The 13,920-nt window shown below is 41.5% G+C and overlaps 1 protein-coding gene across 1 annotated transcript in view; it reads left to right on the top strand.

Annotated features, from left to right (window-relative positions):
* The first annotated feature begins 724 nt into the window (after positions 1-724).
* The window catches only part of VOPP1 (VOPP1 WW domain binding protein), a 103,738-nt gene continuing 90,542 nt past the window's right edge, over positions 725-13,920 (top strand). The window contains exon 1 of the mRNA XM_069958397.1: positions 725-1,204. Coding sequence (XP_069814498.1) covers positions 1,154-1,204 — 51 coding nt within the window. The 5' untranslated portion in view covers positions 725-1,153. The remainder of the gene's footprint in view (positions 1,205-13,920) is intronic.

A 13,920-nucleotide genomic window follows, 5' to 3' on the forward strand; every position in this document is an offset into this window, starting at 1 on the left:
GCTTTACTCTGCACAGTGTAGTAGTACTATACTGCCTTATACTTCTGACAGGATAAGTTGTTCCTTTGGATACCAAGTAGGGACAGTTACATTTAATTTTTCTGTAGCGACTACCGTATTTACTGTTTAGGCCCCCCGAAAACTCCTGTTACCTACAATGAAAGTGACTTTTATATGAAGAGCTTCCTTTCTCTGTTAGTTATCTGCTGTCATTTTTCATGCAACCATTTTACATGTAACCAGTTACAAATCCTGGGCACACAGTTGCCCTTTAGCATATAAAAAATCTTTAATTCTGTTACATCCCAAGAAACAGCTATCACTGTATACATTTGTCACAATAAGAAGATGAATGTAGAGGATGAGTTCTTACTCTGCACAACTTAGTATGATATAGGTAAACTTATTTGCATTATGTTAGCTAAGTGAGTTATACCAGACAGAGTTAAATGACAAATGGAGCAGTGCTACATCTGTAATAAGTGTGCTTTGTATAGACATCTAGCAGATGACAGCTAGCAGAGCCCCCTCCTCATTGTACAGCACAGCCTGTACTGTCACTAGATGCTTCCCAGGCCACTGACACAGCACTGGGGACAATAATAATGTAATATGAAAGATCTCATTACTGCTGTCATAAAGAAGGAGGGAAGGAGGGAGGGAGATGTAAAGGGCCAGGCACCCCCCCCCTCCTCCTCCTAATCCCCTCCTCACTGTGTGATCTCAGTGTTCCCTCTCCATCCATTACCATGAAGGATCAAGCTTAGGATTCCACCCTGCCTTGTTTCCCTGCTGCTATTTCTTCTTTCATTTTCCCATCCCCTCCCTCATTGTTTTCTGTGTTTGCTTTCCCACATGCCCAGCCTTCTGGCCCCCTCCTGAAGCAGCCACCCAGAGCTCTGTCATCTGCTGAGGATGAGCTTGTAGCCAGCACTGGAGTCCCAGGATCAGCCTCCTCTACCCTGCTTCTTCTGAGGAGCCAGGATCCGCTATGTGAGTTCCCAGCAGATGGAGGAGACTCTAAACTGAAGGCTGGAGCAGTGATTTGGGGGGACCCTACATCTGTCATTACTCTCTGTGGAGAGCTGGCCATTGATGCTGGGCGAAGAAAGGCAGTTCACTGGGTTGATGTCTTAAAGGAAGTGTTTGAGACATGAAGAGTTTGCAGTGTGCTGGTTTCTTCTTGCTGTCACTGCTGCTGGAGGTAAGCACAAGTCACAGACAGGACTGCTGGGGGTTGTCCTGGATTATATGTGCCATCCACTCACCATATAGCAACATGATTGAGGCATCCTGATGTAAAATTGTAGATGATCTACATCTGGGTCTATAGCCCACACAGCCGCCCTCCTTTGTTGGACAAACTGCCCTTTTAGCTTTTATATATGGTTGTTCACATCCTCAGGTAAAGCCCCCTGTAACACCCTCTTGCTTTGTCTATACCTGGTGGGGAGAGGGAGTGTTGGGGAGCCTTCCATAGAAATGCTTGTACCAGATGGATGAACTTGCATAATTGATTGTGTATTGAAGTAAGGGTATACAAAATGAGGGGACAAAATCTCTCTTGGCACTAGTTCATGCCAGCACACCCCCACCCTGGCACTTGTCTGCCCAAGGGAAAGAAGGATGTAGCCAGCCTAGGTTGGGTTCCTTTCTCTTATGGGCCACATTTACCTTTGTGCTGATAGGATTGAACTTTCCATTCTACTTGGTAATTGCCAAGTATTAACAGCTGCAGAACATCTTACATCCTCTGGAATAAATTGCTGACCACTTTAAGTGTTCTTACAAGAGGATCTGCAGCAGCTGGAGTCTACATTAGTAGTTTTAATGATAAAGATTCACCTACACAATAAGTGTTGCCAGTTGTCGAGAATTAAGTATAAGGCCATCACAACGTCCTCTTGTCTCTTCCCAGCTATAAAACATTCTTTGTTTCATTCATTATTTACAGCAGAGAAAACAGAAGACTGTACTGGGCATAGTCAGATATGTAAGGCCTTTTCTACTGTACTCTAGCTGCATTTGTGCCTCCATTGTTCTCCCAGAGAGCTGTGATTTCTGCTGGCGGCTTTTAAGAGAAAAGACAATCTTATGTTTATTCTTTTTTCCTCCATCTATTAGCTTTCTCACCCACGCGTTTCACTACCATTAAAGCTACAGCTCATTTGCTTACAAGCCAGTTATGATTATTGGCATGTGAAGCGTGTGGATACATTGTTGTCACTGTTTGTACAGCATAACTTTAAATGTTTTGTTCTTCTTCCCCTGGAAAGCATAAGCGATTTGTTGAGGCTACGGGCTATTAATAAATCCTGTTGTTGTTGTGATCAATATTCTGCTGTTGTACATGTAAATGAGGTCAAAAAGTGAAATTCAAACGGAGCAGCTGTGTATTCGGTACAGCTACAGCAAGTAACCTTATAGACATGCACAATAGCTTGGACAAGTACAAAATGTGCTTGACATTAGACTTAGGGATATCTGAGAATGTGGACTACAAGTTTCTGCAAAGAGGTCCTACCAGGATGACACTTATAATGTCAGCTACAATTGATCAAAGTCTTCTTGAAAAGGCCACTTCAAAAGTAAAATTTTTGTCTGCAAAAGCCCCCCCCCTCCCCCCACACACGCACACGCACACGCACACATACACTATGACCTTATAAATAAACTGCAAAGAAAGAAACTCTGAGCAGTGGCTGAATTTAGGACTTCTTGCTAGATAGGTTTTCATATATATTTCTTGTCAAACAAACTCGGCTACAGGGCTTTTTTAATCGAATAAAATGAAAGATAGCATAAAAAGCTATATAATGTATTTCTACAAGAAGCTGTAAGTTTGTCTTAATTAAAGGGAAATAACACTTTATAAGTATAGACCAGTTTCAGTACAACTGTGGTATATTACATACAAATGTTTAACTGGAAGTTTTAATTTCAATGGGATGCAAAACTATACAAAATGTGGATAGCAAACACCTCCAATTCACCATAAACACTAAGAGGGACATTTATGAAGAGCGGCATGCGAGCACGCTAGTCTTAAATAAAACCCCACCCCCTTTTCCTGGCCAGCCTTACTAAGAGGCATTCAAGTTAATGCCAATTTCCTTCTATATAGTTTCCTTAGATCTGACAGCTTTGCTTCTTTTTAGGTTCTTTCTATTAGACAGATCTGTTACTATAGCTTATCTACAGCACCTACAGGTCTGAGGAGTCTCAGGTAGCCTGAGACACACCTCCTATCTCATCATTGGTTCTGGCTGCTGCCACCATCCTCACCCCTTCCACTCTGCTTTCTGATTGGCTGGTTTGTATGAACTCATATCTTTTACAAGGTCACCCAGAAGTGCATAGAGAGCAGATTTCCAGTACAGTAAGGGGAAAATTATTCTAAAGTACAGATTACTAAGCCACCAGTGAAGAAAAGATTATCCGGTAGCTGTAATACATGTACTGCGAGTAATACGACTTAGGAAGAGGGAACCTGGCAGTTTTATTCTGTCCATCGCTGCCATATTAGGGCTCCTGTACACAGCTGTGTTTTATAGATTGTACATGATTGGACTAGCTTTGAACATCTCCTGTTCAGATACGATCATATAGAGTCTTTTTTAGCGTTTATAATAATATTGAGTGGTAATGGTTCTTCAATATTGTATTAAAAAAGTGAGATCCAGCAAGTGGAGATAGGTGCAAAAACCTTTATTTTTAAAACTATCAGCGTGTGCAGGAAAAACATAAAGGTGGTGCACAGTATTAGAGCATGGCTTTTTTGTGAACAAAGGACATTACTTGTGGTAAGCTGGCCTTTCTTTTTCATTGACTGTCATTCACTCCTGTGTGTGTTCCCATACAGGTTGTGTACACCTCCCTTGTACAAAGGCCCTAAAGGCCCTATTCCACGGAACGAATGTCGTTCGTATTCGGCCGATATCGGCCGCTACGAACGATAATCGTCCCGTGGAATAGAGTGCAACGATCAGCCGACATCGTTCATGTCGGCTGATCGTTGCAGTCGCTTGTTTTTCAACATGTTGAAAAACAAGCGACTGATATAGCAACGATCTGCTGCCGTCGCTCCGTTGAATAGGAGCATCAGCAGGAGACGCTGCTATATCCTATGGGCTGCCCGGACGATCAGCGATCACCCGGGCAGCCCCCCCCGCAGCTCCCCGCCGCCCCTCCCGCACTCACCCGCTCGCTGCAGCCGCGCTGAATAGCGGTGGCAGCGAGCGGGGAAGGAGGAGCAAACGAGCGCTGAGAGCGCTCGTTTGCTCCTCTTAACGACCGGTGGAATAGGGGCATTAGGGCCCTATTCCACCGGACGATTATCGTTCAGATTATCGTTAAATCGTTTGAATCTAAACGATAATCGTTCGGTGGAAATGCAGTTAACGATTAACGGCCGAACAAGAAATCGTTGATCGTTTTATAAGACCTGGACCTATTTTTATCGTTGCTCGTCCGCAAAACGTTCGCAAATCGTTCGCATTGAATAAGACATCGTTTGGTCGTTCGCAATAGATACGAACGCAATAGCGAATAAATAGCGAAGAAAAAACGATCGCAATTACGATCATAAGTAACGATTATCGTTCCATGGAAATGAGTGAACGTTTTCAGCTCTTTCGCAATAGCGGTCGTTTGAGGTCGTTTGAGATCGTTAATCGTGCAAACGATAATCGTCCGGTGGAATAGGGCCCATAGGCTGGGTTCACACACAGCAGTAAGGTGCCACCCAGTCGCCTTGTTACAAGACTGTGTATGGATTTCTGCAAAATGCCACAATTTAGCAATGTGATTAGGTCATTTTCCAAAATGTCAGAAAATGTATGTGGCTGAAACCACACCTTCATTTGTTCACAAATGGCCGCGCTATGTTGCCGATAATCCTTGCACGGCCACAGGTGAATGAATACATGTTTTTTTGCGGTATGCGTTGACTGGCATGTAGGAATGCAGCTATACTGACAGCATGGTGTTATAATGTGTATCACCTGTAAAGACCAAACATCACATGGCTGCAGCATGGTAAGCCATGCTGTGTAGCAAGTAAATCCAGCCTTTGGCCATTTTCCCAGGCATTGTTTTTGTATTTGCATCAGTATTTGTAAGATGCATTTTTTGGTAAAAAAAAAAAGATTGCTCTGGGACTGATAGTACTTCCTTTCCACATAACATGTAAATAATTTTTTTCTGGAGTACTTTTTATATATTTTTTTTTAAAGACCCCTTTCCATAGATAGCCAAAGTGTCACAGTGTACCTAAAAGATTTGACATTGTTGCCAATTGTTCCTGCTATCTGTGTTGTAGTTTAGAGTATGTGTAGGTAAGTTAAACTCTTTGTCATGAGGCTGACATGGTGCAGATGGCCTCCAGACAGAATCAGTAAGTACCATCGCTGTCACTTGGTAATTACATGTTTCCTTGCATTCACCAGCAGATTATACTGCATGGTGATAAGTCCTTGGTGCCCTCATTGTGCTGTTTGGACCTGCTGAGGTATAGCAGACATGGGATCACTGCATAATCCCACATCATTCATCTGCATAAATACTAATATATTCAGACACGATTTACATAAAAATACATTGACATGTATAATGAAAAAAGAAAAAATAATAAGAAATACACCTTTATCAATAACCAAGCTTACCATTTAACTGATATGCTATATGTTAGTAGTCTCCTTGCCTGTCAATCATCCCTGCAGAGTGTGCTGACAGGCAGGGAGCTGTGACTAGTCTCCACCCAGATCACTAGCTAAGGCCCCTCACAGGCTTCACGTGCAGCAAAAAAACCCTCCTTTTTCCCTGATGTAAAGCTACCACTGCAGCTGCACACTGGGGGGAGATTTATGAAAGGGTGTAAATATACACCTGGTGTAAACTGACCACAGCAACCAATCACAGCTCCTCTTATATTTTACCAGAGCTGAAAGCTGAGCTGTGATTGGTTGCTGTGGGCAGTTTACACCAGGTGTATATTTACACCCTTTCATAGGTTTCCCTCATGATCTTTAGGGTGTAGCTGGGAACCATAACAGCACAAACATTCCGTTTAAAGAGGTTTTCTAACTTCTGGCTGCTCTATAGAGAATGAATAGAGCCATGGGTCACATGCCACACGCTAAAGATTGGCAGGGGGTACAGAGGTCAGAGCTCGTTTGCACCTCGTTCCCCGCTCACTTCCGGCACTATTACACGCGTCGGCAGTGAATGGCTGAGTACAGGAAGGGCCACGGGGAGCTGCAGGGGTGGGGGGGAGCTGCCTAGATGATCACTAGATAGCAGCAGGCTATATTAGTTGTTTGTCTTTCAACAATGACTGCAAAGATCAGCTGACATTGTACATGTTCATGTTCGGCTGATCGTTGTCTTCTATTACACAAGACAATTATCTGTCTGTAACGATAATCGTTTCATGTAATAGGGCCTTTAGCTTTAAGTTGGAAAACCCCTTTAAGGAATAAGCCATGACAACATCATGTGACAGAAAGTTTCATAGTCTCACTGCTCTTACAGTAAAGAATCTGCATCTGTGTTGATGGTGAAACCTTCGTTCCTTTAGATGTAGCGGATGCCCCCTTGTCATAGTTACAGGCCTAGGTGTAAAAAGATCACTACAAATATCTCTGTACTGTGTATTTATATATTTGTACATTGTAATCAGATCGCCCCTAATACGTATTTTTTCTAGACGAAATAGTCCCAAGCTTGAAAGGTAACTATAATGTTTCTAGGGCGACAAGATACGCTGTGAAAAAACCTGCCACACTGCTCCCGCCATGATACCGATGAAGGCACATGCCAGGTACGTATTTCTTCCAGCAGTGCTTTTGATTGCTGCAGGAAGAAATCCGCACCTGACATGTGCCTGTATCAGGATCACGGCGGGAGTGATGTGTCAGTTTTTTTTCGCAGCGTATCCTGCCCCCGTGAAACATTATAGTTTTTTTTTAATTTTAAAGTCTTCAACCTCCCATTTAGACTAGCCAGTAAATCTGGTGTCTTTTCGAGGGGGGGTATGGTGGAATTGGTCAGGTCTGGTATGACAATATGCAGACTGCTCTGATCATTGATTAACCCCTTAGCGACCCATGACGTATCTGATACGTCATGGTGCCGCTCGGGGTGTTCAGAGCGGGGTCCCGCCGGGACCGCGCTCTGAACGGCGCTGATCCCGGCTGACACGTGCCGGGGACCCGCGCCGGCTAATTAAGCCTCTAAGTGCAGCTGTCAAACCAGCTGCACTTAGAGGCACTGCGCCGCACGTCCCTGGTGTCTAGTGGGACGGATCTCCCCCCCGCGATGTGATCGCGGCGGGGAGATCCGTTCTTCTGCCCGTGCCGGGCCTCAGCGTCGGAATGACGCTGATCCCGGCTCGGCAATAGATTGCTATAGCCTGCAGCAGGCCATAGTAATCTATGACCGATCTAATCGATCTTTGCTGTGTATATACTCTATGAGAGATCAGTGCTGTCTATATACAAGTCCCCCAGGGGGGCTTCTAGTTACAGTAAAAAAAAAAGTAAAAAAGTGTTTTTATTAATAAAAAATCCCCTCCCCTAGTAAAAGTCCAAATCACCCCCCTTTTCCCATTTTATAAATATAAATTAATAAATAAATAAATAAACATATTTAGTATCGCCGCGCGGGTAATCGCCCGAACTATTAATTAATCACATTCCTGATCTCGCACGGTAAATGGCGTCAGCGCAAAAAAATTCCAAAGTGCAAAATTGCGCATTTTTGGTCGCATCAAATCCAGAAAAAATGTAATAAAAATCGATCAAAAAGTCGTATATGCGCAATCAAGGTACCGATAGAAAGAACACATCATGGCGCAAAAACTGACACCTCACACAGCCCCATAGACCAAAGGATAAAAGCGCTATAAGCCTGGGAATGGAGCGATTTTAAGGAACATATATTTGTTGACAATGGTTTGAACTTTTTACAGGCCATCCGATACAATATAAGTTATACATGTTATATATCATAGTAATCGTAACGACTTGAGGAACATGCATAACAAGTCAGTTTTACCATAGGACGGACGGCGTAAATGCAAAACTCCCCGAAATCAAAACATTCGTTTTTTTTTCAATTTGACAGCGCAAATGATTTTTTTCCGGTTTCGCAGCATATGTTATGGAAAAATAATGCCTGTCATTGCAAAGTACAATTGGTTTCGCAAAAAATAAGCGCTCATATACGTCTCTAGGTGAAAAAATGCAAGCGCTATGGACTTTTAAACTTAAAATGGAATAAGCAAAAGCGCAAAAACGAAAATAGGCTTTGACCTTAAGGGGTTAAAAGTGGAAGTTTGTTTATGTTTTAAGCCTGTTAAAAACCATATATTTCTACATGTAGAGAAATGCATGTGGCCAAAACCACGCTCCCCAAGATTGGGCGTCTTCAGGTTTAGTGCCTAGGACAATAGCAGCTGTTAATACGGCCCTGCCCATGCGGCTACAACGTGATCCGGCTGGCGAATGGCCCGCCGGATCTATGGACTGTTGTATTTATGGTGTCAGCCATTTATAATATTGGATTTCCTCCCACGAGGATACAGTTAATGTAAAAAAATCGAATTGTGAGGTCTTTGGGAATTTTTGGGGTATTGGAGGGTGGGCCTTGGCTCAGGTTCCTTAAGTGTATCCTCTCTATAGCGGACTTAATGAAGTTAAACAGGTTCCATTGTAGTGAAGTTTAACAAGATTTATTCAGGTATATTCTTACAGAAAGAAACATCACTGGTGACAATAAAGAAATGCTTCCTAGCACCCACACAGTCTGACTGCTTCTTACAGGGTGGATAAGTTACAGGTACCTGAGTTTCACAAGTCCCATTCTGTAATTCATCTGATTCCCACTGGGCTGAATTCTCTACCCTTGTGGCAAATCCAGCTCTTGTACTGTGATCTCTGGCTGCTGTTTTCACATATATCTGTCCTTCTCTATCACTGTTTCTACCTCACACACAAAAGGACTTTTTACTTCACAACACAACACAGCTCTTACTGTTAACTTTCCTACTGCTGGACAACTAGCAATGACAGACAAAGGTAATTAATTAACCATTGAAAGTGACAGACAAGCTTACCCGGGGCCACATGTCCATCTACATAGCTAGATTAAAAAGTGAGAGAGGGATGAAACAACTGCTTCCTTTCCCCTATACTACTCAGGAGTCTGTCACTGTTCTGTTGTTTCCCCGCCCCTTGGCCTGGTGCTCACTGATTGGTGTGATGTTAGTGGTGGGCGGGGTCAGAGATAAGGTGTTACCGCTTGCCTAGCAACAGAAGAGACCAAGTTCATGTGACTTTGGTCTCAGAAGGAGGTGGAAAACATAGAAGCCAAGAGCATGTGGACCAGGAGGTGAGGATTTTCAGCATCTTCAGGGTGTCAGGATATGCTGAAGACAAACAGACCAATGTAATGTAATAGAAACCCATTACAAACAAGCTTAGATTATGGGTGGGGATTAAAAAGGGTTACTAAGTGGAGTACCCCTTTAAATACCAATTTTTCTTTTTTTTAAGCATGTTTTATTTGTGGCAAAAGTATATATTTTGAACATACAGAATATTCCTTAGTACAAGTAAGATAACAATAGCTATATCGCACACAGGCAAACAAGAAGCATGCTCTTGTTAAAGTAAAGGATTTCTAACAATGACATTTTAAAAATAAATAAAGGAGGTCATACTACATTGTATCATATAGTATTATTAAATGAAAGGAAACTAGTAAATAGTAGGGAACTAGGAAAATAGTAGAAGACCAGAGCCCAACAGTGCAATAATTACGTAGAAAACAAACAAACAATTTTTCTTATCAATCAATTTTCTATGGCAAAAATGTGTCCATTTACATGCATTTCATTTTCTTAAAAGATGGAATTCCAAACATGCAGATATCCTTGGCTTTTCCTTTGTTAACTTATCCCCATTTTACCTCTGACTCCACTTTACATTTTGATGAAGTGTTTTATAAGGTCCAATAAGCTTAAATTCCAATGTGTCCCTGGGATCCATTATGTTTAACATTCATTCTTTCTTTGATGGAAATCAAGAAGAGGTTGTCAAATACCCAATAATGATATATTTTCAAATACTTACAGTCCTTGAAGCACTGTAAAGTACCCCATGGATTATAGAGATTTTCATAAGAGTCATTCTGCCCACAAGACAACCTAGGTGGATGGTTTTTGGCCTTATATGTTAAGACAAGTATCTGCATGTGGTAAAAACAACGACAACTTTGAATTATACATTCATATAGTTACTAAACAATGACACTATACTGTTACTGTAGAAAACCCAGTGTACCAAGGTCAGTGTTACCAATAATACAACTATGTAAGGGACGAATAATATCATCACATCATGACCACATACAGTATAACCACAGCATAGTGACTAAATAATTTCACCATACTGTTACTCTGTAAAAGGCTGTATAAAGGCTTATATTCCCCTATACAGTGGCAATATAGTAGCCAAACCTAGTCACACAGAGGTGTTGTGCAAATTGTGTCAGTGATTAAAGTACAAGGCCCTATTAGATTGCCTTGGGAGACCCCTCAGCTCTGCGCAGCCCCCCTGCTCTTTCCCGCTCGCTGTCGGCATGTGTAATAGCACCAGCAGGCAGTGGGGAACGAGGTGCAAGTGAGCGCTGACCTGACAGGTTGGTACTCGCTTGCTTCTCCAGATCGGCCTGTGTAATAGGGCCTATAGTTATATCCATTGACTCACAGGTGACACCTTCTTATAGTCATTTACTAAATAACTATAAGAAATCACTGCTTTACTTTCTCCCTATGCAGCCTAGACTGCTATAATGACTTCTTCCAGCCAAGGCTCATCAATGTGTAATCTGCTAAACATAATGAGCTTCTCAACTTCATAGGCCCCCTTTGTGTCCCACTAGGTAACATTGCCTCCTTTGTGCTCTACTAGGTAATAATGTCCAATTTGAGCCCCCTACTAATATGGCTTTTGTGCCCTCACCAGTGATCTGCCTAAGGGCCCTATTCCACCGGACGATTATCGTTCAGATTATTGTTAAATCGTTCGAATCTAAACAATAATCGTTCGGTTGAAATGCAGTTAACGATTAACGACCGAACGAGAAATCGTTGATCGCTTTATAAGACCTGGACCTATTTTTATCGTTGCTCGTTCGCAAAACGTTCGCAAATCGTTCGCATTGAATAAGACATTGTTCGGTCATTCGCAATAGATACGAACGCAATAGCGAATAAATAGCGAAGAAAAACTATCGCAATTACGATCATAAGTAACGATTATCGTTCCATGGAAATGAGTGAATGTTTTCAGGTCTTTCTCAATAGCGGTCGTTTGAGATCGTTAATCGTTAACGATTATGCAAACGATAATCGTCCGGTGGAATAAGTCTGGCTGGGGAGGTTTACTGTAGGGCTGACATGTCAGAGAAAGTGGGAGCAACAGGATCCAGGTGCTGTTGGAACAGCAGCAGTGTGGGATAAGGGCAGGTGAGTATGGTTTATATTTTTTAAAGCGCCTTTAGTTTTAAATTATTTTGCTGTGTTGGAGTAACTCTTTAACAAAATCTAAAAGAATATAGCTACCCTTTTTCCTACAGGATAGGGACTCCCTGCAACTTTAGAAACAAGGGACCTGAGATACTCGTCAGGGAGTTTAGCGTTTAGCTATCTCCTTGGTCCCCATATAGAATATATAGCGTGGCAAATTCCATGCGCACCCCGCTGCTCTATTCTTACAGGAGACTTGAGGTATTCAGATTGTAAAAATTTTCCTTCCAATTACTAATGGGCATCTTTCTCTTTTCCAAATAGGCTGATCACTGGCTGTGTTTTGTCTCTTGGCAGGAATCCACTTGGACATCAATAAGATGCTTTGCACTTCTCACTTTTTTTTTTTTTTTCATTGTAAATATGCAAGTCATGTTTATTAAGAGATGACAACCATTGCTCTGTCTGAGCACAGCAGTATTATGTAGCTATTGCATTGCCCTTGTACAAATGGTAAGAGTAGAAATATTCATGAACTGCTGCTGGTCCATATTTCTGGAATTCCTGGTAATATTGTTCTCTGAAATCTAAAGCGTAAAAAATAGCTGTAAGAATGCCGTTGTCTTATGTTACTGGCTTTTTAAAAATATTTTATACAGTATTAAGCAATATGTATTTTTAAATTAATTTGCTAAATCTCTGCTCCGCATCATGAGGCTTTCATGTACTGTATAGTGCAGGAAGTAGTTGTTTCTGTTCACAATATAGCAGTGGCAACCCGTAAATGCAGCACTCTTTAAAGGAGTTGTCCAGCGAAAATCTTTTTCTTTAAAATCAAATCAGAAAGTTATATAGATTTGTAATTTACTTCTATTAAAAAATCTCAAGTCTTCCCATACTTATTAGCTCCTGTTTGTCCTGCAGAAAGTGTTGTTTTATTTTCAGACTCTCACAGTGCTCTCTGCTGTCATCTCTGGCTAAAACAGGAACTCTGTGAATGCCCATAGAAAACCTCTCCTGCTCTGGACAGTTCCTGTCTCGGCCAGAGATGTCAGCAGAGAGCACTGTCTCAGACTGAAAATAAAACAACATTTCCTGCATGACATTTAGTAGCTAATACGTATGGGAAGACTTGAGATTTTTAATAGAAGTAAATTACAAATCTATATAACTTTCTGACACCAGTTGATTTGAAAGAAAAAGATTTTCGCTGGACAACCCCTTTAAGGGTTCTTAAACCTTTTTTGGGAGGGGATTGAGGCCTGAGTTCTGCTTATATTAAATAGGGTTAACAATAGGGGATGGCATGAAAATCAAGTCTGTAAAGAACAACCATACATTTTACTGGCTGTCCACCAGTGTTTGCTGTCCATGAATAAACAATCTTAAGATCCTTGCTGTACAAAACCTGAACACAGGTTCAACAAGTGCTGCAAATGCCTTTTCCTTTTCCCCTCCTATTATGCGACAAAATGGTTTCTATGTCTTAGTCAGTTGTGTCCTGAGCATTGCTTGGATGCTACTTTGACATTTCAATTATTTGATCGGAGAGCAGAGTTGCATGAGAAATTCCATTGACGCAATGGGACAGGCAGAATTTCAAGCGGAATCTGAGGCGTGGGTTCCATTAGAAATTTCCGCCTATTTTGCTCTGTGTGCATGGACCCTTATCCCTGACAATGTTCTTAGTAATTCATACATTTATATTCACTGTTATTTAATAAATTTCTCTTTATTGCGCTCTGATATTAGAAGACTTTTAAATTAATGAAATATTTCTGTATATGATGTGACATATGGGATTTTCTCTAGCCATATGGTGCTAGCTGTTATATTGCCATGTTTTAATTCCATTGTGGATACATAAGTGAGAAAAATATTCTCCTTGTGAAGATAGTTTTAGCTTTCTCACATATCCAGTGTATAGATAGCTAGTTTAGAAGCATATCAAAGCTACAAGGACATCACTGTTGAAGAGAATGTGTCATCAGTCCATAACCTATTGTTTCAATCAAGTTTTAATGTCAAAATATATATATTTTTTTTTTCTAATTTTCCATATTAGGCCCCCTTCACACTGCCATTTTTTAAGATGAATAAACACTGATCAGGTAGCCTTTCAGGAGGTTTTAGGAAACCATCAGTGACCAAAAACAGAGGAACAAAAAATAAAACAAAGGGGCTGACAGGTTTGGGAGTCATTGGCATACATTTAAAGAGCCAGGAGCGGCACCTGATGGCATGTACATCAGAGTGGGGACTTGTCGTATGTCTTTTTTCTTTTGTACCATAGCTAATGCAGTCTTCCACTTTATCTATAGGCATTTATGGATGGCTTATGTACTTTACTTGTTTACTGAACACCATTGATTATCTTGTCATCTGCCAGC

Source organism: Dendropsophus ebraccatus, chromosome 2 (assembly GCF_027789765.1).
Source record: "Dendropsophus ebraccatus isolate aDenEbr1 chromosome 2, aDenEbr1.pat, whole genome shotgun sequence".
NCBI classification, from domain to species: domain Eukaryota; kingdom Metazoa; phylum Chordata; class Amphibia; order Anura; family Hylidae; genus Dendropsophus; species Dendropsophus ebraccatus.